Below are 26517 nucleotides of genomic sequence, written 5' to 3'. Positions count from 1 at the left end.
TCTGCTGGGCCTTTTTCACAATGGAGTCGATGTGTATCTCCCACTTCAGGTCCTGTGAGATGGTAGTGCCCAGGAACCTGAATGACTCCACTGCTGCCACAGTTCTGTTTAGAATGGTGAGGGGGGACAATGATGTGGTGTTCCTCCTAAAGTCCACAATCATCTCCACCGTTTTGAGCGTGTTCAGCTCCAGGTTGTTTTGACTGCACCAGAAAGCCAGCCGTTCAATATGCTCCTCCTTTCTATATGCAGACTCATCATCATCTCAGATAAGGCCGATGACAGTGTTGTCGTCTCGGATAAGGCCGATGACAGTGGTGTCATCTCAACACATAGCAAGTCCTCTGTAATCCTCTGCAAACGTTGACAGTCAGTGGGACCAGCTCATTCGGTTCTTCTTGAGTCGGACAGTTCGATGTGCTGCGTAGCCAGTACGTTGATTGTGCGTCTTGCATCATCATCAACCCGGAACTAAAGTTCGATTCAGTACAATGTTGTGAACCAGCTTGACCGGTTACTTGCTGACATCACTAATAGAGTGTCATGTCAATTTTTTGTTGGTGGCTTTTGTTGGTACTATTAGTTGGCTACGACAAAATGTATGATGTGCATAGGGTGTCTTTTTCATTGTGAAAAGCATTAAGACTTAAAATGCATGGGCCGCTACGAGATTAGGGCTTGTTTTTACTGAAAATAGTAGGACCACAAATATGCAGTGACATAATGAGGACACATGGCTTTTGAAAAGTTTCACAATGTGACAAATTAAGAAATTGAAATTTGCTGCAAAATGGCAAGTTGAAATATGACAAAAGTCCCATGGTGACAGCACAAACCATATGTGTATTTCACAGCTTCTTACTCAATATGGGTATAAATACTGTTTCTGTAAGTATCCTCGGTATCAGTTTTTTGTATAGGAAAAATTAAAAGTATTAAAATAAAAAACAGCAACATAAGCAATAGAATGTACGTTGCCTGTTAATGTATAAATGTTGAAATCAGTAGCTGCCATGACAATTAAAGTTTTGTGTTCCTAACATTTTCTGTGTCCACTATAGTACAGATGTTTTTAATTGATCTCTCAACATACAAACTGGGAGTTATTTTCTTTCTTTTTCTGTAGAATGGAACTGCAGTGTGGAACAAGACTCTGGAGCAGGTCCAACACAAATGTATCCAGAGTCCAAACCCTAAACTCTCTCACAAAAATCAGTCTTAAAAATAACACTGCAGCTAAATGTAAGGCACTTAATGCAGTTCTTTCAACAGAGTTTTGGCAATGGAAATAAGTCATTCTCCATTTTTAGGAGAGAATATGGTACATCTGGGAAGACTGGAAAACATAAGGAAATTAATGCATGAAACCAGTATCTTCAATTGAGTGTCAGAATTATTAAAATGTCATCTTTATATAAGACTTAATGTCAGCCCATGAAAAAAAAATCATAAACTTATTCTATGCTGCCTTGTTTATTTTATTTTACATAAACATGCATTCAAATCTGCATTCATATAATTTATAGTACATTTCTTAAAGCTACACCCACAAATTCCCTTGCTTCAATTACTGAGAAGTAAGATTGTATTTTCACATAATTTACATGATTTCATTATGTCATAAAGTGTGGCACGGTGGCTCAGTGGGTAACACTGTTATCTCACAGTAAGAAGGACCCTGGTTTGATTCCAGGCTCACCCAGGGTGTGGGGTTTCTCCCTGTGTTTGTGTGGGTGTCCTCTGGGTGCTCTGGTTTCCCCCACATTCCAAGAAATTGCAGGTTAAGTTAATTGGAAACTCTAAATTGCCTGTAGGTGAGAGTGTCTATTTCTGTGTGTGTGTTAGCCCTGTGATGGATTGGCCACAGGTGTCCATGGTGTTTCCCTGCCTTTGGCCCAAGACAGCTGGAATAGGCTCCTGTCCTACATAGAAGAAGTGGCTATAGAAGATAAATTATGACATGATGAAATCATTGACTGCATGATATCTGAGCACATTAAAATATAATTTCTGAAATAATCAGTGGTGGAAAGAGTACTGAAAAATCATACTCAAGTAGAAGAATTGTTACTTCCCAAAAAAATGTAGTGTGAGTAGAGTAAAAGTAGCTATCCTAAAAACTACTCAAGTAAGAGTAAAAGAGTAGCTCATTTAAAGGTACTCATGAGTAGTGAGTATTGAGTACTGAGTGGCAAAACCTATGCCCTATGAAAACCTATGACCTATGAAAACCTATGACCTATGAAAAGATTAAAAAGTTATTTTCAATACACTGATCACCATTTTAAATCATAATGTATGAAATAAATACATTAAAGTATGTTTTTGTGTAGGGTCTAAATTTCCCTTGATGCCAATAGGGTGTTATTGTTGTGCATAAGGCATGTTCAAACAATGCAAGGAATGCAAAAAAAAAAAAGCTAAATAAGCAGAATCATTTGGCACATCATGTTCTGCACAATAGAGGAGGTAGAGCAGACATGGTTGTTTAGTACAGGGGCTACATCACACTTAAAAAGGAATAATTCACACAAAAATGAAAGTTCTCTCATTATTTACTCTCCCTCATGCCATTCTGGATGTGTATGACCTTCTTCTGTAGAACACAAATTAAGATTTTTAGAAGACAATTTGAGCTCTTTTGGTTCATACAATGAAAGTGAATCAGTGCTAAAATAATGAAGCTCCACAAATCGCATAAATCAGCATAAAAGTAGTCTAATCCATGTGCCTCCAGTAGTTTAATCCATGTCTTCAGAAGCAATATGATAGATGTGGTGAGAAACAGATACATATTTAATTCCTTTTTTTACTAATTCTCCTTCCTGCTCAGTCAATCTCCACTTTAAATTGCACTTTCTTCTTGTGTTTTTGGTGATTCACATTCTTCATGCCTCTCGCCACCTACTGGGCAGAGAGAAGAATTTCTAGCAAAAATAATATTTAAGACTTAAATATTAATCTGTTTCTCACCCACACTTGTCATATAAATTCTGAAGTCATGGATTAAACCATTGGAGTTGTATGTATTACTTTTATGCTGCTTTTATGTGCTTTTTGGAGCATACAAATTTTAGCACCCCTTCACATACATTGAATGGACCTACAGAGCTGAAATATTCTTCTAAAAATCTTAATTTGTGTTCTTCTGAAGAAAGGGTGAGTAAATTATAAGTGTGATTTTTTTTCTTTAAGTAGCACGTGGAGTCTTATCTTGGCTTATCTTTTAAGCCAAGAAATAGTTGTGTTCTCATTCTAATGCATGATGCACAGTTTTCAGAGGTTTGTGACTGGTGGAATGTTCTGCTGAAGAATTGCTCTACAAAGGTTGATATTTTTCTATCTTTATAAATGCTAAGCATAATAATAAATTATTTTATCATCTCTACTTTCCTGGTCATTTATTATACCAATTAACACACTCTCTACATCAGGGGTCAGTATTGTTAAAAAACAAACAATATTTAAAAAAAGAATATTAATAAAAATGTCACTGTTTTATTCAATTACATTAATACTTTTAAAGCTACTCAAGTTATTCAGCCAAAAGTAGTGAGTGGTTTTCCTTGTTATTGTTGTTGGAGTAATAGCCTTTATATGACATAGTCTACTAGACAGTCCTCAATTCAGTTACATGTACACTTCTAGTCCGACATTTTGATGCAACTACGCTTTTTGTCTCACTTTTTAAATTCACTTTAGACATAAACGACCACGTTTACATTAAATCCTCATCAAGACTTTTAAAATGTATTTGACAATTTATGTGCATAACCACATTAGCGCACAAACTTTAGCCGCCTGTCAATCAAACAACACAGCTACAGATGTCAGGAAATAAAAAGTCAATCTTTTATATTTCATTTAGATCAACCAACCAGTGTTGCTCTTGCTATTGATGTAATGAACACCCCCTGTTCTAAATGTAAAACATAGGCTAAATATAGAAAAATACTCAAAAGTTTGATCCAGGACTTTTTTCCGAAAACATTTTGATTATTGTATTGCCCAGCCCTATTGATAACATTGCATTAATCTCTCACACCCAATAATCCCAATGATGGATAATTAAATTACAGGCTACGTCATAGACACACAGAATCTAGTAAGCAGAAATATGAAATTGACCTCGATATGTTTCTTCAAATTAGAGGCAGGATTAATGCTGATATCTGGCTTGAGCAAGTTAAACTCACATGGCACGATCATGTAATTGGCTTTTTCACTGTTAAAATCCCTTCCAGGCGCAGCTGTGATGTTCAGCTGTATACTGTGCTTGAGGCATTCTCTGAATCCATAACAGTTGGCACCAGATCTACAGCTGCCATTCAAGTTTTTTATGTGTGATTTGATTTGACGGGAGTCATGAGACTCTCCCTAGCCAATCATGTTGATAGATAAAAATAAAATCAGGACAGGGTAGCGAACACAGACGGTCGGAAAATAGTACAGTAAAAGTAAAAATTACAGCTCTTAAAATATACTCAAGTAAAAGTATTAATATTTTAAACTACTTAAAAAAAAGTGCAATTCTTTGGAAAAAGCAGTTAATTGCAGTAACATGAGTATTTGTAATTTGTTACTCCACACCCCTGCAGATAATGCATTTTCAGTGTGTAAGCAAGTATCAGAAACAGAGGGTTATATAATCATACATTCCAGACAAAGTTATTTTGAACTAAATATTTCCACAGAAGTGAATGAAAAATTCAGAGGCATGTTTTTTGGGGAGCCAGCCTTTAACCTTCTCTTTTATATAAGATAACAAATAATGGCTGCATGCTTTTAAGGTGTAAAATCCATCATAGAGCACAATTAAGGATTTCTGCCAATGATCTGCATTTCTAATGTAGTGGAATAAAACCTTATAGGAATACTATTCAAAGTAGTTGAAAACATTTTTCAGTGAAACATGAAAGAAGAAAGTTTTGAATATTTTTTTTTTCAATGAAATAATTTATATTGAATTAAAGCTGACAAAAATACAGCGTATAAAAGCATAAAAGACTACTCTGTATATTAAATTATTATTATTTTCTTTTTTTAAGTCATACGATAGTTTTATGACATGGGGGTAAAAATTTTTGTCTAAACTATAGCTTTAATAAATGCTAAGGCATTTGCACAAACATTGCATTGGAAGTCCTTTCCTTTTAATGTTTTCCTTATAATTACAAGATCCGCTGCTTAATAGAGGTCATCTGAAGTGTGTTTATTCCCTAGTTATAGCACCATGAACTTTGTTACCTAACAGAACATTTATTCTGATCCTAGACAAGAACATATTTCATGATAAATTACCCAAACCTTATGATGTTATTCTTACATGTTCCCCAAAGAAAGATCACAAGAGCAATTAAACATTTTCAGTAGTTTTATTGAAAAATGCCTCTTCTGATTCAGAAATAAATAAGAAAACAAGGCTGTGGAATTCACAATGTGCAATTTAAACATGAAAGAAGCTATTCTTTTTCCATAGTCTTGCATCAAATTCCAACTGCATTTGAAACTGATAGCATTGGAAAAAACAACTATATTCTGAATGTAAACGTCCTTACTAAATATACAACACAGGCATGCAATTCATCCTTTGGTCTGAGTTCGTATACAACAGATAAATATTCAGTTTAGGATAACAAAACAAAAGTCCGGTTTAACAAGATTTAAAGGAAGTGGAACCATTTGCCATTTTCCATGAGAGAGAAGACATAGCACATAAAATTGCAGTGCAACAAACACGTTTACACTTTCAAACTTTCTAATGTGTGAGGATTCCGTTCTTAATTATTAATAGGTCTTCATTTCCATTGCATATTCTGTGATTGGGATACTGAACTTGAGTTTCTTACAAATACAAAATGCAGTTATGTTACAAGCAAAGACACAATTTGGAACCATTAACAAGCACACAGGTTTCTTAAAAGGAAACGAGGGTTGAATATCAGCCTTATTTCAACATTTGCATATGAATGAGGCTTGAGGCTAGGTTTTGTACACTACAGAAGATACAACTGAACGGTTCCTCCACTTCACTTTATGTTTCTATTCTTTCAGCTTCCTGTGATGATAGCGATCTTTTTCCACGCTGGTTTCTTAAACTTGGTGATCGTGTCTCGGTATCTTCTGACGGCTCGGCTGGTATGGGCACTACGTAGGTTTCAGGTCCAGGTTGGTAGGGGCCTGCTTGGAAATATTATTTGGCCAGCTGAGCATGTGCTTTTCGGTTCCGACATGTCATAACTTCAGTTATACATAGTGTAATGTAATCTTGATTAAGTCGTAAAAAAGTAATACAAAAATGTCAATGTTAACCCCATTCTGTAGCTGTCCACAACTATCGCTAATCTAACATAAATGTATACAAATTATTATTTGGGGACAATTGAAGTTAACACACTTGCACTAATCTCTCTGAGGTATCACACAAATATATAAATCACAATACAAAATAATAAAGAAAAGTTTGTAACACAGCACTCTGCAAATGTACCAAAAACATTATGGTTGCATATACAAATGGCACATGCTATATTTTTGACCTGAGCATTGGCTGCATACAACAATAAAGGTGTTTAAAAAAAATAAAACAGGTTATGTCAGCGGTCAGCAAGAAGCAAGTTATCAGGCGCAAGCTTGGTGACTGCTGTTAACCTATTTTAGCCGATCATGTCACCGATAAACATTTACAAGGCACAATTAGTTTAGTTACAGTCAACTAACCCTCATACAGAGCTACCACTGTTGAACACTGTTAAAAAAATGGCCATTATGTTAGTAGTTTCACATGCGTTGTCGGCAAATGGAAGTTCTCTCTTGCTGTTCTGCAGTTTAAGTTCTAGATGCAAACAGGCCACAGTGTCTCCAGTATGATATAGTAGCGCTCAGCTGGTGTTAGTGGCAGTCCAGTCCTTTCTTTGGTTTGATTGATTTTAAGAGTTGGCCAGCAAATATTCAGCAATCATATCCATGGTGGTTATCCTTATTAGCTCATGAGCGTGTGTGCTAATCTCTGTGTAAGGAATCAGGCAGTCTACATAGCATACTATGCAAAACCTGAAATGGGTTAAAGATTGTGTTAGTTCTTCTCAGTGGCAAAATGATTAACTACTTCCTGTAGTGTAAAAGAAATTATAACATGCAGTTCTTTACCAATTAGTTTTTTTTTGTTTTTTTTAAAGATCTGTTCCAAAATCTAGTGAGCTGCCTACCAAAACCACATTTTAAGACACTATGCTGCATTCTAGGATACCTTGTTTTGGCCAAATTCTAAGGATGCATCGCATGGTTGACAAGTTGAGAGAAATATAAAATATAAATACACTTGCTAAAAATACTATTCAACCCAATAATTGTGTGTGCTATTTATTTTTATGCTTATGAGAGTATCGCAACATGCTAACGTCAAACTCTTTTGGAATCGGATGTTTGTCAAGTCTCTGCATTTTGTATGAGAAGAACTATTTATCAGAGGTGGGTAGAGTAGCCAAAATCTGTACTCAAGTAAAAGTACAATTACTTTAAAAAGATTAATCAAGTAGAAGTAAAAGTACTAACATAAATAATTACTTGAGTAAGAAAGTATCAGTTTAAAAGAGTACTCAAGTAGTACTCAAATTACATGATGGACATTTACTCCCCTATATTCCATTACATAATACACATTTAACATGTATTTCAGAATGATTATTATTATTAGTGGAAATTCTGTCATTCACCATCATGTTGTTCCAAACCCATATAACTTCATTTCTTCAATGCAACACAATAAGGAGATATTAGACAGAATGTTAGGCTTGGTCACCTTTTATTTTCAGTGATTTTTTTCCTCCATATTTTGAAAGTGTATGGTGACTGATACTGTCAGTCCCTAACATTCTTTCTAACACATTTTGTGTTCCACATAATACAAAGGCTCACATGGGTTTGGAACAACATGAGGGTAGGGAAATGATAACAGAATATCAAATTATGGCTGAGCTATCACTTTAAAGAGATAGTTCACCAAAAATTAAAATTCTCTCATCATTTACTCATGCCATCCCAGATATGTATGACTTCCTTTCTTCTGCAGAACACCAATTAAGATTTTTAGAAGAATATTTCAGCTCTGTTGGCCAAAATATTAATGCTCCAAAAAGCACATAAAGGCAGCATAAAAGTAATCCATACGACTCCAGATCTTCAGAAGTGATATGATAGGTGTGGATGAGAAAGACATTCTTCTCCCTGCATAGCAGGGGGTGATATGCAGAGAATAATGTGAATCACCAAAAACACAAGAAGAAGAATGTTAAGGTGATCCGTTTCTCTGTTTCTCATCCACACCTATCACATCGATTCTGAAGAAACTGATACTGAGTCTTATGGATTACTTTTATGCTGACTTTTTTTATTTTTATTTTGTTGAGCTTTAAAATGCTGCCATCCATTCACTTGCATTGTAAGGACCTACAGAGCTGAGAAATTCTTCTAAAAACCTTAATTTGAGTTCAGCAGATGAAAGAAAGTCATACACATCTGGGGTGGCATGAGGGTGAGTAAATAATGAGAATTGTAATTTTTGGGTGAACTATCCCTTTATGGGCTCTTGTCAGATCTTGGTGAATTTGTCAATAAGAAGAGAGGTTTGGAAACATTTCTTGTAATTATTATGGTGCAAATGTGAAAATGTCCCACAAGGGGGGATATATATAATTATATTATATATAATGCTGAAATATAAACCAAAGCAAGATCATGCTTTATTAATGCCTACTTTCAATATTTCATAGCTTTTAAAGTCCTGCATGGATTCTTATTTCAGTGTTGTAAGTATTTGATCATTAGTTCTGTACAGCATTACCACCGCTTTCGAAATGCAGAGTGTGCAGCCTAGTGAGTAGGGAACCAACCCCGCTCGATGCTCTGGATATACGTCAACATCCCAATTATGGGATTTGCACATTTTTAGCTAAATGTTTAGACATTTCAGACAACCCCTTGCCCACCATAGGCAAAATTTCCAACTTATATCAATGTTAAATCAGCGATCTGGAACAATTTCGCCTTGACGCTATCCAACTAGCTTAAATACTGGACAAATCGTGTCCCATATTAATTCGGTACAGGAAAATCCTGTATTTTATGGGATGGGTGGCAACCCTAGATATACCCAAAGTCATTAATTTCAAATGGAGAGTCTAATGGAGTTCCGAAAATCAGGAGATGCAAAATTCTCCAATCCGTTTTGAGTTTTGGATGCATTTAAATATTTCGCTTAGACAGTATACGACCGCCGAACAAGACTATGAGTGCAGTGACATCAGTGGTTTTGTACTTCACTTTATTCTTAATTCCTGCTAGATCAGTAGATTAAATGCTTATGAATGAGGAAGTCAGAAATGGTCATTTGCATTGCAAATATGTCACAAAAGGCATCTGTAATTAAAACTAAATATAAACAAAATTTTTTTAATTAATTCCAGGTGCAATACAAGTTAAGCTTAATCAACAGCAATAGTGGCATAATCTTGATAAAAAAACTGACTTGTCCCTCTTTTTGTTGAAAATCAAATAAAAAAAAAAGGTGCAAAATCAAGTTTACGGTGAGGCACTTGCAATAGAGGTCAATGGGGCCGATTTTTAGAGGGTTTAAAGGCAGCAGCTTATCATTTTATTGAAGCACACATTATTCACTTTGATAAAAGCACTCACATATTTCAGCTGTAAAGTTGTTTAAAGTGTAATTTGTTATGTCATTTATATAATGTTTATAATGTTATAAAATAACATTACACAGAAAATGTACCAATAGGGTTGAAATGTTATAGTTGTATCTGGAGGTTGAAGATAGTGAAAAAGTGTCTTTAAGATGCTGTTTTAAAAGGCAACTGCCCTTCCAGACAGCAGGGTGGCTCAATAGGTTTTGGAACAGAGCTTAAGACCTTATTCTAAACCTTATGTGCATACCTGGGTATCCTTGTCCATTGTAGGGAATGCCTACACACTGAGAGGAATCACAATATCCAGGAGGTCCAGGTGGTCCTCGGATGCCAGGGGAACCCTGCCGCCCTGGTGGGCCATTAGGCCCAGATGAGCCTGTGGGACCAGGGGGCCCTATTTGGGACTGCCCTGGTGGCCCTAGAAAAAGAAAGCAAAGGAAGTGTAAAAGAAAAGAAAAAATTCTTGACATCACTTCGAAGTTTCAGCTTGATACAGAGGGGGAAATCTGATTTTAACACAGTAATTTAAATATTTTGACTGCTTAATTAAAAGGAAGAAGGAGAAACTCTTTTGCCGACCCTTCCCCAAACCCCTTTCTGTCTAGACTGTACAAACCAAACTGGAATGTTGTCCCTCGACTCTCACTCTTGTACACTACGATGTCAGTACATGTGTTGCCAATGAAGCCTCCGCAGAAAGCACTCCCCCAAACAGTGAGTCACCGCAAACTTCCTCCTACTGTACAAATACAACCTTAGTCTGATTCATTCTAAAGTGGTCTTGGCATCGTTCTTATGAAGGATACATTCCACTTCTTTCAAGTTTTCAGCGATAGCCTGGCTCCTGGGACTTTGGTTTTGCACTAGCACATTGTATAGCAATTAAATATGTTGACAACGTAGGTTAAGCAACATAAAGGCCAAAATGTCCCCTAGAGTAAATGCTGAATTGTGTTTAACAGATTGTTGTTCTAGTTACCATGACACAGATAATTCATTATCCTTTATGTGTAGTGCACTTGGATGACTGAATCGAGGTGTTGTACTCAAAACCCTAAACATGTCTGAACAAATTTTCCCTAATAACTGGATAATTTTTTTCTACATGAACTGTGTTATCGACATTCCCTTTGCTCCCATATATGTGTCTCTTTCCTCATAGCAGGAAAGTAACTTTCCTCATAGCAACATAATTTACCACAACGCTTGTGTAAATAACAAACATGACATCCAAGGAAGGCTTTGTTATTTTATTTTCAGGTATTCCAGAGTTGTTGCTGTGTTTGTTTACTTAACTTTCCATCATGACCTGCAGTGGAATTGCACTGCAATAATGGGGTTTTCCTCTTAAACTCTGGGATTCCTCCAGTGTACTTGAGTGTATATAAGTGAACAAGGGACAGTAGTCGATGTTCTAAATATGTGTATATAAATGGGTATAGTTTATAGTGTACATTGTGTTTTTCCATTTTCTTGCTGTAGTCCCAGAAATGCTGAATTCTTTCTGCTGTGTTGACTTGTTGATATGACGTAGGGCTCCATCCTATGACGTTATTTATGCCATCTGTTCCCCACACATGGCTACTCTTCAAAATCTTTAAAAATGCTGTTAATGTATTTAGGGCAGCACAAAGAACCACTGAAGAACCATTATTTGATATTGGATTCTGATTTATCACAGAAAAATCCCTGCTTTCCTTTATATCTAACACATGAATAAATGTTTCAACTAAGTATATAACTTGTCATAGGTCTTTTGAGGCAAAACCTTCAGCTGAATTGTAATACATTTGAGGTTATCTTAATCCCAACTCACAACTCGGTTTGATGAGAGGTTGGCACTTTTTGGAACCATCTTGTCCAATCAAACTAGAGGAAACAGTCATACCCGATACTTTGGAAAAACTAATGCCAGCAGTTGCATAAAAGGCCATTCATTTCATGATTATTCATCATTTTGATGTTTATGTTCATCTATCAAGCTTAAATACTTGAGTGTTCCTCTCAGAATGAGGAACATTGTGATATGGAAATGACCACTTTTTGTTGTTAAATATATGTTAACGATCAGCAGAAATGGTGTTCATTTATCAAGAGATTTTGGATAGGCTACGTCTGAAACTTGATCATTGTGTGTGCCCACTAACTCTGGATATAATTAGCAGTAAAATTAGCCCAGTTAAGCTTAGATGGAGTAAGGTTGCATAATGACATACCAGGTGGTCCAGATAAACCTCTCTGTCCCCGAGTGCCAATGCCTGGACTTCCTCTCTCACCCTTCTCTCCGGGCAATCCTAAAATACAGAGGGGAATATAAATACTTTAAAATGGCAACCATCGAACTGAGTGGTAGAAATGCTGAACACAAAGTATACAGATGTGGACGGAACATTGAACATTGAACAATAAAAATTGGCCAATTCAACAACAACAACATTTGTGTGTTTGGTTAGGCAAAATATCATATATGTCATATTGAATTCCAATAGCATTCAAATAAAAAAGTTTGAACTACCAACCCTACATACCCTCACTGAACACTTTATTAGAAACAACTGTACACTTACTTATTCATGTGATTATCTAATCAGCAATCGTGTGGCAGAGGTTCGGTGCATAAAATCACGCAGATAAGGGTCAGGAGTTTCAATTAATGTTCACATCAACCATCAGAATGGGGAAAAAAATTATCTCAGTGATTTAGATTGTGGCATGATTTTTGGTGCCAGACAGGCTGGTATGAGTATTTCTGTAACTGCTGATATCCTGGGATTTTAACGTACAACAGTCTCTAGAGTTTACTCAGAATGGTGACAAAAACAAAAATCATCCAGTGAGCGGCAGTTCTACCGACAGAATTGCCTTGTAGAGGTCAACAGAGAATGGCCAGACTGGTTCGAGCTGACAGAAAGGCTATGGTAACGCAGATAACCGCTCTGTACAATTGCAGTGAGCAGAATTGCATCTCAGAATGCACAACATGCCAAACCTTGAGGCGGATGGGCTACAACAGCAGAAGACCACATCAGGCATTTTATAAGTATCATAGTGTTCCTAATAAAGTTCTCAGTGAGTGTAAAACATGGTATATTTATATAGCATGTGGTAGTTTTGTTGATATTTGTGTTTTGGGAGAAAATAAAAGTGCGTTTTACCCCATGGGGGTATTAGATCCATTGTACCCAACATGTCTTTCCACTAGCTCATCAAAATGTAGCTGTCTGACAAGCTATAATTCCATAGACATATTGCGGGGCCTGGTGACCCTGGTGTCAACAGTATATGCTAAGGGGCTCAGGGACCCTAGTGATCAGCTAGCCTTTATTCACAGAGGGGCCCACGGGTTCTAGTGTTCAGCATGAGTTGTATGCGCAAAAGGGCCCAGAGTCCAAAGTGAGCAGCTTGCACTTTATTTGCTCTGAGGCTCGGGGACACAAGCGTTCAGCTTGGTTTGAAAGTCAGGTTGCATGACTTTTGCACTGGCCATACTGGCCCTCCATCCATGAAGGTGTCTATATAGCACAACATTCTTTATTTAAATTAAGAATTGACTATCTTTATTTTAAAATATTACCATTTTGGAGACAAAGTACAGTGAAACTTGAAAAGAATTATGATTGAGCCTATGAATGCTCTTGATTTGGAGATCAACAAAAATTTAACTCAAAAGTCCAAACCACTGCCCAGTTTACACATTTTCAGAGTCACATAGCTCTAACTGACCCTCCCACATCATCCCTACACCGCAATCTCAGCAGAGCATATTTCTGTCATTAGATACTCTGCTCAGCATGGTGTCAACCTAATAAAAAGTTATATTTTAAGCCATCATGGTTAATAATCCTTAATAACAAAGATTTCTTCCTAAATGTGGAAATCACAAACCTCTTTCCCCTGGAGGTCCTTGCGAACCTGGATTTCCTGGGAAACCGTTGGGTCCAGTCTGACCTGGCTCTCCACGAGATCCCTGGTTGCCAGGAGGGCCTGGAGGTCCAGCAGGACCAGGACTGTTGCTCCTGTAGTTACTGGGGATCTGGTTCATCATCATATCAATTCTGCTCATTTGTCCTACAAGCAAATTAGGCATGTTCTGTATTAGCATAATGAGAAAATTGTGGGTTTAAGCAAAAACGTGTTAAAGCCGTCACTAGCATATTAACAAAGAATGAGGCTGCTTACTGTTGACTAGTTGTTCACAGACTTGTCTTGCTACGGATCGCATCATATTCTGTGATGCAGTATCTCCCTGGAGATCAGAGAGACAAGAGAATAAACTAGATTTTTACATTTTCTGAATCCAACAAACAAATAAAAAAAAAACTTGCACACCTTGGTGGTCATGGGCAGACATGTAGAACACACCAAATACAGATTTTGTTTGCATCGTTTATATTTTAAACGTGAGTGACAATCCCTAATCTCAAGTGTAAGCAATAGTAATGCTTGCCTTTGATATTTGTAATTTAATAATGGTGTTTGCAGAGTTATTCCTGTGATAAAGTGACACCTACCCTTTCACCCTTCTCTCCTTTTATGCCAACAGTTCCCTGTGATTGACAAGAGAGAAAGATAAGACAGAAAACAGACAAAAGCAATAGCAGGTCTGTAGCTTGTATGTAGATATGCTATATTTCAATGGCAGATACAGTATCTATAACTCATCATCAACTTTGCTATTCTTTACATATACTATATATACATTTATATGAAAAAAGTCATTTTTTATTTTTTATTTAAACCACTTAAACATAAACATACTGGGAAGCCAGTGTCTCCAGGTTTTCCTGGTTTTCCTTCGATTCCTGGCATCCCTGGTGATCCTGGGGGTCCCTAAAAATGTAAACATGGTAATCACTACTCGAATAGGCTTAATTAACCATCAGTTCCTGACAGTTTGAACTCACAACATTACTGTTTATAAATATTTACTGACACCGAAACTGTGTCAGTTTTTGGTCTTAAAAAACATAGGGCCTTATTCATGAAACTAGCACAACAAATTTGTGTGTAAATGCTTTCTTGCGTAAATTGTCCCATTGAATTGAATGGGGCAATTTACTTAAGAATCGTTTTTCTAACAATTTACAGACAAATTTGATCTGCTCGTGTATCATGAATAAAGCTCCAAAGTGTACAACAGTCAAACCTATTAGACATGAGAGATGGTACAGTCAATTTCCAGCAAAGCTTTTTCCTCACAGAATAAAACTCTAAAAATATTTTATGACCATTCATTTATTTATTCGTTAATTAGTCATTTAATAAGCCGGATAATGTACAATCGGCCAGTAATTATGTCAAAATAATCCACTACATTGTGTGGAGTTGTTTATTTTGCAATAATAACCAGATGACTGTGCATTATCTCTTCCTAATTTTATAATATATATGATATATTGTTGTACTCTATACATATACACCGATTAGCCACAACATTAAAACCACCTACCTAATATTGTGTAGGTCCTCCTCGTGCCACCAAAACAGCACCAACCCGCATCTCAGAATTGCATTATGACATGATATTCTTCTCAACGCAATTGTACAGAGCGGTTATCTGAGTTACCATAGACTTTGTCAGTTTGAACCAGTCTGGACATTCTCTGTTGACCTCTCTCATCAACAAGAACTGATGCTCACTGGATTTTATTTGTTTTTGGCACCATTCAGAATAAATTCTAGAGACTGTTGTGCGTGAAAATCTCAGACAGAATTACTCAAACCAGCCCATCTGGCACCAACAATCATGCCACGGTCCAAATCACTGAGATCACATTGTTCCCCCTTCTGATGGTTGATGTGAACATTAACTGAAGCTCCTGACCCATATCTGATTAATTTTATGCACTGCACTGCTGATAATCTTATGGATGATTGTTGATTAATGAGAGAGGTCAGTAGAGAATGGTCAGACTGGTTCGAACTGACAAAGTCTTCAGTAACTCAGATAACCACTCTGTACAATTGTGGTGAGAAGAATAGAATCTCAGGTTGGTGCTGTTTTGGCAGCACGAGGGGAATCTTCACAATATTAGGCAGGTGGTTTTTATGTTGTGGCTGATCGTTTTATGTGTGAGTGTTGGCAAGGTTGAGGTAACTAAAGGAAGAATATAACATTGGATGAACGCTTCATTTATATAACATTTGATCTGTAATCAGTTCTTAATGGTGACTTTTCTGGCTAATGATAATTGCTTTACATTTAAAAGAAAAATTACACACCATTGGTCCAGATGGACCTCTTGGTCCAGATGGGCCTTCATTTCCTGGTGGACCCTGAACAAAAACATATGCCGACATGAAATGTAGAAGATGGACAAACTAATAGTTTCAGGGGGAATGTCTAAACATGCCCTTGTAATGGGCCTACTGCAACAGACTAAATTGGTCTGAGCAGACAAGACACAACCTAGATAACAACTACAGCTGAAAACATGCACTCGATGTTAAAACTATGACTGTTCTTTCAGATTGCAAAACTTGTCTTACCCTCGCTCCAGTAGGTCCAATGGGGCCGAGAGGACCTGCAGCACCAACTTGGCCCTTTTAAGAAAAATCATTAATATTGACTCATACAAGTAGTTGTTTCAAAATACTGAACAGTGTTTTATATGTATCAAACAACGATTTAGCTGTTTGAGGATCAAAGCTGAGCATTTCCATTTACTGTCAGGGAATGACTACGTTTAACCTTTCCATGGAGAAGAAGAAAGGTATTACTAATTAAGGTACACAAATTCATGTGGAAATAAACCTGATGTAATGTAGTCAGTGATGCATCTTCATCTTAAGGCATAAAGTACAAACATGTTTTTGGCAGTGTATGTTTCTGAAAGTTGCAAAAATAAAATGATGTCATGTGAAGGTATTAGGCACTTTCCATGAAAAGGGTACAAATTGAATAACTACATAAACAGTTATCTATCATACAACAGTGCCATCCATTTGGCATAATCTATACAATTGATATTCAATTTTAAAATATTATATAAAATATATGTTTATCAGTAATTAAAAAAACAACATTTGGTGCCAATGTCTAATAAAATGTCTATCTGGCAACACTGTTACCCATTCTGGCATTTGTATTATTATTATTATTATTATTATTATCATTATCGTTTAATAATTCCAAAATCAGATGAAAAGTCAAAAATGTTGGTAACAAAGTTGTAAAAATGGAAAACCTTATATAAAATAAATAGAAAAAAACACTTCATATTGTATTTAATGTAAGTTTAATCATCTCCTTTCACTGATACTTTGTTTAACTTTTTAAGAGTTCCAAGCCATTTTTTGTAACGTATTTGAGGAAAGTGCCATTAAAAATCATTCCACGCTGTTTTAATCTAAACAAACATTTTAACTGCTATGTACTTTGTAACCCTACTGTAAAACTCCACATTTTGAGAGGAAATCAGTTCAATCTGCCAATTGTAAATTTATTAAATATAAAAAAGTTAAGTGTGGAACTATTTCATTATGAATACTTGAGGATTAATCCAAACTGAAAGCCGTTTATCTGATAAACATATCACATTTCCTGAATGCTGTTGAACCCAAGAAGCAAAAACCTTGCCTTATGGACAACCTCCAAAATCTAAAATGGCATCTTGGATTTCATGAACTCAAAAAACAGCTCAAACACAAAAAACACTTACTCTCTGTCCAGGTAGACCTGAGTCACCGGGGTCTCCCTTAGGTCCGGGCCGCCCCTGAAAATGGAAGAAATGAAGAAAGCTTTCACACTGCTGCTATAAACCTGCCCCATTCATTCCTCTGTAACATCAAACATGAAATTTACATCTCGGCAGTATGTGGATTACAGGGAGAGGGACAGAGTGACTGCTGGCTCTAATAAATAAATGGGTTTGAAGCTTTCATCATAATTCATACCCACACATTACAGTACTATAGCCAGCCAGGCTCATAATCCCTGCAGCATGTAACAGCCCAAGAAAGAAAAATAGAAATGCTAATAAAGACATTCGGGGAACAAGACAGCAGTGCACAAACAGCACTGGACAGAATTTTGTCCTTTACTTACCGGTTCACCAGGAATAGACAGTCCATTGGGGCCCTGTGGGCCAGGTGGTCCCATTTGCCCTGGCAGACCCTGCTCGCCACGTTGGCCCATTGGACCCTGGATAGAAAGACACAATTATTTAGAATCTTTAATTCGGTCAACAGGCTAATGTTCTTTTACTTTCGCTGAAGGGCAGGGTTTCCCAAATCGTGGGAGCATTGACCTTTCATACTAAACGGACACGCAATAAATTGACAAGTAGGACTACATCTAACGATTATTTTGAAAAATAAATTATTCTTCGATTATTTCTTCGATTAATCGATTATTCAGATAAAAGAACTATTTTAGTTCTAGTATTTTATAAAAATTATTTATTTAAAAAACATTTATTAAAGGCATAACGATTATGTTGATAATCAATTAATCTTCGATTATTTCTTCGATTAATCGATTATTCTGAAAAAAAGCCAAATTTTATGTCCAGTATTTTTTCAATGTATTTATTAAAAAACATGATTAAGGGCATAACGATTCATTCATCTCTAGGGAATATTGACAGAAAAGTTGTCACCTATTAACATGTAGCTAGAGAACATAAATGAAATACACATGCACTGATGGCATGTAGCAGGAGCCTGTTCAATATCTACTTCAATATCTGATCATTTGGTATCGATCAGCAGGTCATTGCAGGAGGAGCTTACCTTTGGGCCAGAATCTCCTCTCTCACCACGTGGGCCTTTTGTACCAGGACCTCCCTGGGAAAAAAAAAAGAACAGTATGTATAGACATTGCATTTCAAAGGATTTCACAGTATTAATCATTTTATAAACCAAACTGTCAAAACAGCCCTAGAGGGAATAATGTTTCAATGTTGGCACATTTAAGTGCATCCCTTAAAGTCCATGAATAAGTCACTAGTCATGAGCTCATGCTGTGCTGTTAACCATAGGTAATCCCTGATGAACAATCCATGCATAATAGCATAGAGAGAAGAGGCCCCATCATCCTATTCATGTATTTAATGTAAAGAGCAGGGCTGCAGTTACAGCCCTGGGGCTTGGGGGGAAAACAGCCCGCCATCCCTGAACTCTGGGCCTTTTCTTCTTTATCATAAGAGGATAGATTTGCAGTGGTAGTTCGATGACTTCACAGATGGAGGAAATGTCATGGGACTCTAATGGTCTTACCTGAGGGCCAGCCGGGCCTGGAGGACCAACACTGTCCTGAGCACATGTGCAGGAGTGAGGAAGAGCAGGACATTTGGCTTCATCTCTCTACAGAACAACAACAGGGATAAAACTGAAGATGCTGAATTTGTTAAACACAGAAAAGTTAAGGTTGTGGGGAAGAGACAGGTTTTCAGTTGCCTTTGTTTGTAAATATTTTAAGAAAAAATCTAGCTCAGCGAGTATTGATGCTGACTACCACCCCTGGAGTCGCGAGTTTGAATTCAGGGTGTGCTGAGTGACTCCAGCCAGGTCTCCTAAGCAAACAAATTGGCCCGGTTGCTAGGGAGGTTAGAGTCACATGGGGTAACCTGCTTGTGGTCGAGATTAGCGGTTCTCGCTCTCAATGGGGCATGTGGTAAGTTGTGCGTGGATTGCGGAGAATAATAACAGCATGAGCCTCCACATGCTGTGAGTCTCCGCAGTGTCATGCACAACGAGCTACATGATAAGATGCATAGATTGATGGTCTCAGAAGCAGAGACAACTGAGTCTTGTCCTCCACCACCCGGATTTAGGTGAGTAACCGCACCACCACGAGGACCTACTTTCGCATTCCAAATTGGGGCGAAAAAAAATCAATAGCAATAATAATGTAATCATGTAATAATAAAGAAATGTAAAATGTAATAATATATAATCGTTAACATGAAATTAAATACAAATCAAATAAATTAACCCTCTATTGCACACATTATGAAATGATTGTATACATTTTATTTTTTTATTTATTTACTTTTTTATTGTGTAATTGGACCTCATTACTAAGTCAAAATCAAATTTAGAAAAATAATCATTTTAGGTATGCTGCTTGGAGGTAACATTGTGTGACAATGGAAATAAATGTATTTAAATATTTGAAGTGAAAATGAGTGACTATACTTTTTGTGGATGTCACAATACTTATATTCTTATAATATAAAATATGATTCTAAATGTTTTGAAATGAAGTCTTTTTACTAACATATATTATTATTATTTTTTTATTTTTTTCAATTTCGACCACCAGGATATATTCTAACCAACAAAAAGCATGTTGTTGCTTAAGTCATCCCTTTAGTTTTAACCATATAATTTCCATATTACCTATATCATGTGCTTGCAAAGTATAGAAAATTGGTTTGTTCCCTGGCATTGTGCAATAGAGGGTTAAAAAAATGCAAGTTACTTATTTAAAAAGTAACTCGGACACTATGCTTGTATTTTCCCCACACACAATGTGATTGTGGTCACATTGTGATGAGTGTCATGAAATACAAGTAGGCTCTAGGCTTGATTTAAAGTTAACCTTTTGAACTCTGAGCTCTTTCAGCGCTTTAGAGGAAGACACTTCATGACATATTGCTCCAGGGGGACTGTCCAAAGATACAGTAAGGGGAAGGGCAATCACAGAGAAAGGGAAATCGTATTGAAACACGACTGCTTGGATCTTGACAGCTGTGTTTAGGGGAAGGAAGTTGCCCATGCTCTAATTACAAACATCTTTTTATCAGCTTGGGTTATACAACTTTAAGTGTGCTTTTACTGAAAGCCTTCAGCGGTCTGACTAGACAGCAAACAAAATCTCAGAGAACGCCCACCCCCTAAAATGACAGTCCATATACAATCCCTCCTTACCATTGCTGGAATATCACAACATTTGTCACGACTTGTCCAGCCCAAACTGCAGACAATATCAAACATCTGGAGCTGGAACTGAAAGAGGGGGAAAAGGGAACACAAACGGATGTTACAGATGGCTTCCATTGAGCTGTGGGCCTTGAAAAGGCATGACTACATGCACCCAACAAAGTGTTTAAAAAGAACACAGACAGAATCGAATCAGTTCAAGCATGAATGGGTGGGAGGATGTGAAAGACCTTAAATGAATACGAGTGGACAAAGGAAACGGCAAGGTAGGCTCATAATAGTTTAGCTGTGTTTAGATCTTTTGTTTTAGGAAAGAGAATGAGCAATTTGTACTTACTGTGGTTGACTTCTTTGAACCGCCAGACTTTGCCATTTTGCCAAGGACTTCATAGCCATCAGTGGAGATGTTGTTGGCCGCTTTGATCTCTTTTTCAGCCACTTCTTGGCAGTCAATGTTCAGTTTGACATTTTTCGGTGAAATTGAGATGTGAAGCTGCAAAAATAAAAAGGCATTAGTGAAAATACTACAGTAATAGTGTCTAACCATCAGTTAAATCATTACTCACTCAGTAATCTGGACATCTTGGCTTGGTTCATACATCTCTTTGAAAGGGATTCACAAAACTGATTGACAGAAGTATGTCAAACTCATCCGAGCCAAAACCATCCTCACGTCATCCCTAAGAACACTGACTCTACAGCCAGTAATGGTCTAATATTTATATAGAACTAGATTTTGTAATTTTCGAAAGAAAATATTATTGGTGCTTGTCCGCACAAAATTTGGTCCTACAATCCTGGGGTGTTGTGGATGATTGCATACTGGAAGGGCATACTGGTTGCATACTCAAATTTGTTAGCCTGGCTTAAATTCATTTAGGTTTTTGTTGTCTGAACAGGAAAAAAAAACATGAAATCAGACTTTTACAAACCTGATCCAAATCACATTTACGTTTGATAAAGGTGTATTTCACTAAAAAATTTTAATTCTGTCATTATTTACTCACCCCCATGCCATCCCAGATGTGTATGACTTTCTTTCTTCAGAAGGACACATTTTAAGAAAAATTTAAAAATATCTTAGCTCAGTAGGTCATTAAAATGCAAGTGGATGGTGATCTGACCTTTGAAGCGCCAAAGATAACAGACATTCAGCATAAAAGTCCTCCATACGACTCCAATGGTTAAAGTCTTCTAAAGTGAAACGATCACTATTGGTGCGAAAAAGATCAGTATTTAAGTACTTTTTAACTATTAAAATGGTGGATGAATAAAATTCATCCACCATTTTAAGGGCCTACCAAGCTGAGATATTTTTCTATTTTTCGTTAAATGTGTTAGCAAGAAAGGAAAGAGAGTCAAACACACCTGGGATGGCATAAGGGGGATACAATGATAAGAACATGCATGTAAATGCGCTCAAGACACCTCTCTTTAACAAGCTGCATGATATGAGGTACTATTCATGTCTTTAGCACAAATAATGTGGGATGAGTTATGTGCCGAAGGTTAATACTTTGAGTTAAGGGTTTAAAAAATAATGAGCATTAGTGAGGCTTTCCACTAACTATGCTCTCAATCCTTCCAATAATAGATGCTCCCCCACTGTAATGAGTTTAATTAGAAATTAGTTCATAATGTTAAGCCATGCCAACAGTAGAACACAAATAAGAAAATTAATATCAGCAGAATAACCTTTAATGATAATATTAAATGGTTTACCAACCTTAATTTAAACTTTCATTATACTAAGTGAATCTAAATGTGGATACAACCACCAAAATGACTTTTCCATCCTATTTTGGGGGATACGTTTTCTTTAGATGTAGCGTCACCACATCATGCCATTATATCATTCTGCGGCTAACCGTCAAATGTGCTCATGTTCCCCTGTCTGACAAGCTGTAATACATCTGATATTCTTACTCTTTTGATCAGCATTCCACAGACAATGTCATAATTCTTGGCAAATGCTCACCACAATACCGTCAACATCTTTGGCAACCAAATATTAGTATTTGGCTGCCCACAAGAAAATGGGTCTGAACTTCTGGCTTGGATGTAGCTACTCATATGGAAAGCTTTGGAAGCTTGTCCAAATAGTATGTTACACAGCTCATGGGGAGATGAGAATACAATAGACATTACTTAAGAACCTGAATCCCGAGAGTAAATTTTTGCTAGAGGGAAAATTGAGTTTCAGTGGAATGGGCCAAAGAACATTGCTATTTCGTCCAGTTGTGCCGTGTACGGTGCCTTCACGCCTGCTTCGTTCAACCCCCTCTGGCTACCGTGGGTGTCTACATATGCCCACCATGTGGTTTCATTTAGTTGCTCTGCTCTAGTCTTCCCCCTCTCTTGTCAGGCTTTCATTATATCTATCTGCCTCCATTTCATAGTTGCATGTTTGGCTGACCAACTTCTTCCTCCATTTTCTCTAACTTCAGTCTATGAATTCAATGTGTAAAAAAAAAATCACAGAAAGGAAGCAGTGTCAAGCAGCTATAATTTTCACATTTTTCCATTTGGCTTTAGTGAGCTGCCTCACTGTCTACTGTCTACATAGGCAGCAAATTTTCAAGGCACATCCTAGCCGAAATTTAACCTCATACATTTTTTTAATACGCATACGACTACGACTGCTTTGTCATTTTCTTTAATACAGTCAGCTTCAAGCGCATGCGCAGACAATGCGTACAGGTGATGGGATGCGCATTGACTGTGCTAATGATGAAATTTATGTCACCCGAATGGGTGATTCTCATGAAACCTGTCATGAAAATTTCCTGGTCATATTTAAAGGTGCTCTAAGTGATTTTAGCCATTCTGGAATTTCCACATGCTGAGCCGTTGGATTATCCATGCCCCCTCTTTCCAAAACCCTGCACTCCAAACATACCAAGTGAGCTTTGTTGAGACCAACATCGAGCAGATGCGGTTGTTAAAAACAACAGAAGCAAAATTGCGCCCTTAACCGACAACTGTTTTGAACAACATGTCATAAAAATGGCATTCAGCCTCAATAATTTGCTGCAATTAAAACACTATGAAAACGCACAAAATGACTGACAGACAGAAATGCACATTAAAAATGTATACACTTGCTTGAGGTACATAATTTGTATTCGATTACAAGAAATGCGCACTTTACAGAATTAAAAAATTCAGTTAGGATTAAAGATGCGCATCAAAGAGGTCATGTGACTGAAAAACTTGTTCATTTCTGGAATAAGCGGACCATATCTGAAACGTTGCTCTAGTCATCCTGAAATAACAATGTCTAGAAAATCCAAACCCTACAAAGAGTTTGCAGAACAAATAAGCCTTTATTCGAATTGTGTGATGCTCTGCCGCTCCCAAACATGAGAAATTTCTTATCAGTTTTTTGTCTGCGTGCTCTAAACCACCAGTATTTTATTAATAAAACACTCACAGTGGGGGCCTGGGTAGCTTAGCGAGTAAAGACACTGACAACAACCCCTGGAGTCGCAACTTTGAATCCAGGGCGTGCTGAGTGACTCCAACCAGGTTCCTTAAGCAACCAAATTGGCCCGGTTGCTATGGAGGGTAGAGTCACATGGGGTAACCTCCTCGTGGTCACTATAATGTGGTTCTTGCTCTCGGTGGGACAAGCGGTGAGTTGTGCATGGATGCAGTGGAGAATAGCTTGAAGCCTCTAAAAGCGCAATGTTTCCTTGGTAAAACACTCAACAAGCCACGTGATAAGATGCATGGATTGACTGTCTCAGACGCAGTGGTAACTGAGAGTCACTACACCGCCATGAGGACTTAGAGCGCATTGGGAATTGGGCATTCCAAATTGGGGAGAAAATAATAATACTAAATAAATAAATAAAACACTCACAGTGGCTACAATTTCTTCGGAAGTGACAATTTCATCCTTTTGAACACCCTTGGATGGAAATGCAACTTTATTCGCACAGTTTTTGCAACATGTTTTTTTCGCATAAATTAAGTTTCACACTTGGATGGAAACATAGCTACTGATACTATTGCAAATATGAGTCTATAAAAGTGTTAATGTGCAGAATAAAGACATATGAATAATGATAGGCTTACTTTGGGCAGATGCGTGAATGGCTTTTTCTGCAGCTTGCACATGAGTGAATGGGCACTTGAGAGAATTTTAGAAGATTTAATTCCTTTTGTATTAAAAAAAACGTGAACGATCGTACAGATATAGATACATTTGCACCAGCATGCTAATAACTCTGCACGCCAGTGTGTTCAATGTTGACTGATTTTGACTAACTAAACAAGATAAACAGAATTATTTGTCAGCCTCAAGGTAGAGCTCCAGGTCACACCTACTGATCATGTGAACCAATGGCAGAAAGAAGGTGTTTAGCAGCCAGTAATAAGTTTCTTAAAAGTTTGCCCAGGCGAGCTGTTACAAAACAACGAAACGTATGCAAAAACACCTTTTTGGCCAAATTTTGTTCAAAATGACGTCACACACATTCGTTTTTCATTGTCATATGAAGCATATCAGGGCCTTAAAAATACTGTCTAGGTACTGTAGGAAGCACACTATAATTTGGAACATAGCTTCTGTGTTCCTAGCAGAATCCATTAAGCAGGGTAAGACTGCTGTGCCTCAAGACATGGCCTCCTAATCTAAAGTAACTAGGAAAGCTTTCATTAAATTTTCGCTTCTATAAAAGGGGTAAAATACAATGAATAAAGGGCCAATTTTCTTTACGGTATTATGCGGTTGACCAAAGAAGACCTTTAATAGCTTTTTTAATTTCCTATGGCTCACTAACTGTTCTTGTTAAACAGTATACTGGCACAGCATACAGACTTTTGTCAACACTGAGTTCTTACTGCTTATAATAATGGGTTTTTGGTAGGGTTTGTTTCTGAAAACTAATAATCTATAATTCCATACACCCAATCTGAATTTGCCATAGCATAATGGTCAATACCATTATAGTATACAGTACACTGATGAGCCAAACATTATGACCACCTGCCTAATATACTGTTGGTCCTCCGCGAGCCACCAAAAGAGTAATAACCCACCGAGCCATGGACTCTACAAGACCCCTGAAGGTGTCCTGTGGTATCTGGCACCAAGACATTAGCAGCAGATCCTTCAAGTCCTGTAAGTTGCGGGGTGGAGCAGCTGTGGATAAGACTTGTTGATGCACAATTGGATTGAGATCTGAGGAATTTGCAGGCCAGGGCAACACCTTGAACTATTCATCATGTTCCTCAGACCATTCCCGAACAATGTGTGCAGTGTGGCAGGGTGCATTATCCTGTTGAAAGAGGCCACTCTCATCAGGGAATACCACTGACATGAAGGAGTATACCTGCTCTGCAACGATGTTTAGGTAGGTGGCACGTGTCAAATTTACGTCCACATGAATAGCCGGACCCAGGGTTTCCAAGCAGAACATTTCTCAGAGCATCACACTCCCTCCGCCGGCTTGTCATCTTCCCACAGTGCATCCTGTTGCTGTCACTTCCCCTGGTAAATGGCACACACATGCATGGTCATCCACGTGATGTAAAAGCAAATGGGCAACTGCCCGAAGCGTCCGTACGTGACGAGTTGGGGTGTGAGAATGTGTTGGTTGACGGTACTCATCAGGCAACCTTCTTCCACTGCTCCAAGGTCCAGTTCGGTGCCCATTGTAGGCATTGTAGGTCATCACGGGCACTCTGGCTGGTCTATGGCTACGAAGCAGTGTGCAATGCACTGTGTGTTGTGACACATTCCTCCCGTAACCATCATTAAAAGTTTCTGTGACTTGTGCCACAGTAGACCATCTGTCGGTTCGGACCAGACAGGATAGCCTTCGTTGGCCTTGTGCATCGATGAGCCTTGGACACCCAACCCCCTGTTGGCGGTTTGTGGTTTGTGCCTCCTCGAACACTGTCGGTAGAAACTCACCACCAC

General features: G+C 37.6%; 1 protein-coding gene across 6 annotated transcripts in view; it reads right to left on the bottom strand.

The window, feature by feature from the left end:
• Window positions 1-5356: 5356 nt before the first annotated feature.
• The window catches only part of col12a1a (collagen, type XII, alpha 1a), a 112092-nt gene continuing 90931 nt past the window's right edge, over window positions 5357-26517 (bottom strand). For 4 of the 6 annotated variants that reach the window (XM_052145093.1, XM_052145097.1, XM_052145095.1 and 1 more), the window contains 15 exons: window positions 20926-21081; window positions 20577-20654; window positions 18921-19007; window positions 18435-18488; window positions 17749-17844; window positions 17363-17416; window positions 16191-16244; window positions 15924-15977; window positions 14460-14531; window positions 14213-14248; window positions 13881-13947; window positions 13587-13769; window positions 11918-11995; window positions 9949-10119; window positions 5357-6183 (listed from right to left, as the gene is read on the bottom strand). In XM_052145093.1, the coding sequence (XP_052001053.1) occupies window positions 6035-6183; window positions 9949-10119; window positions 11918-11995; window positions 13587-13769; window positions 13881-13947; window positions 14213-14248; window positions 14460-14531; window positions 15924-15977; window positions 16191-16244; window positions 17363-17416; window positions 17749-17844; window positions 18435-18488; window positions 18921-19007; window positions 20577-20654; window positions 20926-21081 (1389 nt within the window). In that variant the 3' untranslated portion in view covers window positions 5357-6034. Of the gene's footprint in view, window positions 7054-9948; window positions 10120-11917; window positions 11996-13586; window positions 13770-13880; window positions 13948-14212; window positions 14249-14459; window positions 14532-15923; window positions 15978-16190; window positions 16245-17362; window positions 17417-17748; window positions 17845-18434; window positions 18489-18920; window positions 19008-20576; window positions 20655-20925; window positions 21082-26517 lie in introns of all 6 variants that reach the window. The other 2 variants (XM_052145094.1, XM_052145096.1) reach the window with 2 other exon arrangements.

This window comes from Xyrauchen texanus, chromosome 16 (genome assembly GCF_025860055.1).
Source record: "Xyrauchen texanus isolate HMW12.3.18 chromosome 16, RBS_HiC_50CHRs, whole genome shotgun sequence".
Taxonomy (NCBI): domain Eukaryota; kingdom Metazoa; phylum Chordata; class Actinopteri; order Cypriniformes; family Catostomidae; genus Xyrauchen; species Xyrauchen texanus.
This window is presented reverse-complemented; position numbering and strand designations above follow the sequence as displayed.